A 3,725-nucleotide genomic window follows, 5' to 3' on the forward strand; every position below is an offset into this window, starting at 1 on the left:
CCCCCTCACAGTCCTGACTTGGCCCTGTCAGATTATCACCTTTTTGAACCAATGAAACGCCATATTTCTGGACAGCGATTCACCGACGACGAAGACCTCGTGGAAGCCTTGAACGATTGGTTGAAATCCCTTGACGAAAAATTCTTCAGGGATGGTATATTCTCTCAGATCCAGCGATGGGAAAAATGTGTCCAGCGGGATGGTGATTATATTGAGAAATAAAGCACATGTTGAGGTATGATGTGTTACAGTTTTTTTTTTATAATAGGACAAAGATTTTTGCTTTTACGGACCTTTTCCGGTTTTCCGTGGGACAGCCCTCGTATTAGACAGTAAGAGTTGGTAGTTGGCAGGTGCTCTGGTGTGGTTTGCTTCTTCTTTCCTATCAAACATCTATCATCTTTATCTCCCCTCCTTTTTTTCGTGTTTGTTACTCTCTTGTAACACCTCTAATCTTCGGCACTTATATGACTTTATTGTGTTGCAAGTGCCGTAAAACTCTTACTAAAAGTAAAAGACAGTAAGATCTTTATAATTTTGAGTCCTTGTGAACCCATTTCCTTGTGGTTCGAAAAGTTTAGGATTTTTATTCATAGCCAGTTGGCATCTCTGTGGTATGTTTACTTGAGTAAAGAGAAACACTTCCACACCCAAAAAACCGTCATTTAGTGCAAGGAAAAAAACAAGACAGACAGACAGAAACAACAGAGGGAAAGAAAAGAAGTAGGACCTTCCAGTGGCGCCCTCCAACCACCCACATTGCAGGTCGGTTTTGGATGCTTTCTGCAGACAGACAGAGATACTAGAGAGGAAGCTGCCGAGAGAGTGTCAAAATACATGTAATGAAAAGTTGCAAATTAATCTGGGTTAGCCTGCTTGTCCTTAAAAGCAACCATATTATAATGTTATTGTAACTGTTGCTATGTCCACCCCCCCCCCCACCACCGCCACCACCAGGACATAGTGATGTCCAAGCTAGACCGACGTCGTAAAGGCGTGTACGGGCCGCGGCCAGGCCGGAAGTGCATCATTTTCGTGGACGACATGAGCATGCCCCAGAAGGAGGTCTATGGTGCTCAGCCGCCACTTGAGTTGCTCCGGCAGTACCTGGATACTGGACATTGGTCAGTCTGTCTGTCTGTCTGTCTGTGTGTGTGTGTGTGTGTGTGTGTGTCTGTCTGTCTGTGTGTGCGTTTGTGTGTCTGTGTGTTTGTGGGAGTAATACTTTGGTCAGTCTGTCTGTGTGTCTGTGAGTAATAATCTTGTAAGTGTGTCTAGGTGTCTGAGCGTTTGTGAGTGTAATACTTTGGTCAGTCTGTCAGTCTGTCAGTCTGTCTGTGCGTCTTTAGGTGTAATACTTTGGTCAGTCTGTCTGTCTGAGTAATTTTCTGTTTTGTGCATCTGTGAGTGTAATAGTATTTTTTGGGGTCGTTTTTTTTTTTTTTGGGGGGGGGGGGTGTTCAGGGTTTTGCATTTTGTTTGTGTGTCTGTTCCTGACTGTTTTATACTTCCTTGATACTTTTCACTGAACTATACAACCAGTACCATGTCTCTATGAGAGTCCTTCTTTCCTATCAAACATCTATTTTCCTGATCCTTCCTCCTTTTGTGTTTGTTACTTACTTGTAACACTTCTAATCTTCTTTAGTTTAGTTTAGTTTTAGTAGAGGGTTTTACGGCGCTCGCAATTGCATAAGGTCATATGAGTGCCAGAAGATTAGAGGTGTTACAAGAGAGTAACAAACATAAAAAAGAAGAAGGGGAAATAAGGGCGATAGGTGTTTGATAGGAAAGAAGAAGCAAAACCACACCAGAGCACCCGCCAACCACCCACTTCTAATCTTGGACACTTCATTGACCTAATTGTGTTGCAAGTGCCATAAAACTCTTACTAAAACTGATAACTAAAATTATATAAATACACTAATGGGCATTTAGTACAAAGAAAAAAGTAGTACTTCATTCAGGCAAAAAAAAGTGAAAGAAAAGAAGCAATCTGACTTTTGAGACTAAAGGAGAAAGCTCGGTTCAACTACATCTATCCAATTCCCGCCTGTCCCTGTCCCCAGGTATGACCTCAATGACACGTGCAAACTGTACGATTCCCGCCTCTTTGTGTACTCAGGTGTGACTTACAAAAAAAGCTTGAGCTTTGTTCAACTGTACAATTCCCGCCTCTCTCCCTGACCCAGGTACAACAAAAAAGCTTTGTTCAACTGTACAATTCCCGCCTCTCTCCCTGACCCAGGTATAATAAAAAAGCTTTGTTCAACTGTACAATTCCCGCCTCTCTCCCTGACCCAGGTATAACAAAAAAGCTTTGTTCAACTATACAATTCCCGCCTCTCTCCCTGACCCCAGGTACGACCTCAAGGACACGAGCAAACTGTACGATTCCCGTCTCTTTCTGTACCCAGGTGTGACTTACAAAAAAAGCTTGAGCTTTGTTCAACTATCCAATTCCCGCCTCTCCCCCTGTCCCCAGGTATGACCTCAAGGACACGAGCAAACTGTTCCTGGTGGACATCCAGTTCCTGGCCGCCATGGCGCCGCCAGGAGGGGCACGTAACTCCGTCACTCCTCGCCTCATGCGCCACTTCTCCATCGTGTCCATGAACCCTTTCAGTGACGACACCATGTCCAAGATCTTCACCACCATCATGATCACACATCTCAAGGTACACGGTTTTTGTTTTCTTCTTCTTTTCTTGCTTTCTTTCTCCCCCCCTTTTTTTTCTTTCTTTCTTTCTTTTTTTCCCTTTCTTTCTTTCTTTCTTTTTTTTTTCTCTTTTTTTTCTTTCTTGCTTTCTTTTTTTGTTCTTGCTTTCTTTCTTTTTTTTTCTTTCTTGCTTTCATTCTTTTTTTTAAAAATTCTTCTCTTTTTGTTTTACCCTTTGGAACGACTGGCGTCTGTGATGCACATATTATTTGATACTTCGCCCTCACATACGGGAGAATTTTTATCAAGTATCACTGTTTTTCTGCTGGGACGTTTTATCCCTCCCAGTCAAAGTTGGCCCTGTCAGGCAAGATTGAAGCAACATTACTCTTAAATGACCTAAATTATAGTGTTGATGGGGGGTTTCAAACTTCTACAACCGCATTCCTTTGATCCTGCTCCTCTGGGTCGATTATTAGATACTTTTCAGCGCCCATTCCACAATCACCCTAATCAATTTCTGTCGTTTCCAGATGAACCCGTTTTTCGAATAAAGGCATCAAGTGACATCTTAAAATAATAATAGTTTTGTTTGGTTTCCTTATTTCTTTCAAAGTTTTTAAATTGAAAAATTTAGAGAGGAAGAGCCCGAAACAGCGACACATTCTCTCCTGATGATCTCCACGCTTGTGTCCGGGATACGGAGCGTTCGGCTGTGAGCAGTGGATATGACTGTTTTAGACTATGTACCTTCCAAGTTTTTAAATTGAAAAATGACAAGTGCTTAGTTCATGGTCCCTTCTTTCTTGTCTCTCTTTTCTATTCCTCTTCCCGTACATTTTATCATCCCATCCCTCCCCCTGCTTTCTTCTTCCTCTTTTATCAACCAACTTTCCCCTCCTCTTTCCTGTCTCCCCTCCCCTTCCCCCTTTTCTCTTTAAACACCCCATCCCCCACTCTTCTTCTCTTCCCCCTCCCCTTATATCTTCCCATTTTCCCCCTCCCCTTTTATCATCCCATCCTTTCCGCCTCCCCTTTATGATTTATATTACCCATCCCTTCCCTC

At 42.7% G+C, this 3,725-nt stretch overlaps 1 protein-coding gene across 1 annotated transcript in view; it reads left to right on the plus strand.

Moving 5' to 3' along the window:
- The window catches only part of LOC101848386 (dynein heavy chain 12, axonemal), a gene marked incomplete in the record, with an annotated part of 110,807 nt that overhangs the window by 61,116 nt on the left and 45,966 nt on the right, over positions 1-3,725 (plus strand). The window contains 2 exon segments of the mRNA XM_035972586.1: positions 958-1,124; positions 2,486-2,678. Of these exon segments, the coding sequence (XP_035828479.1) occupies positions 958-1,124; positions 2,486-2,678 (360 nt within the window).

This window comes from Aplysia californica, unplaced genomic scaffold, assembly GCF_000002075.1.
Source record: "Aplysia californica isolate F4 #8 unplaced genomic scaffold, AplCal3.0 scaffold00752, whole genome shotgun sequence".
Lineage (NCBI taxonomy): Eukaryota > Metazoa > Mollusca > Gastropoda > Aplysiida > Aplysiidae > Aplysia > Aplysia californica.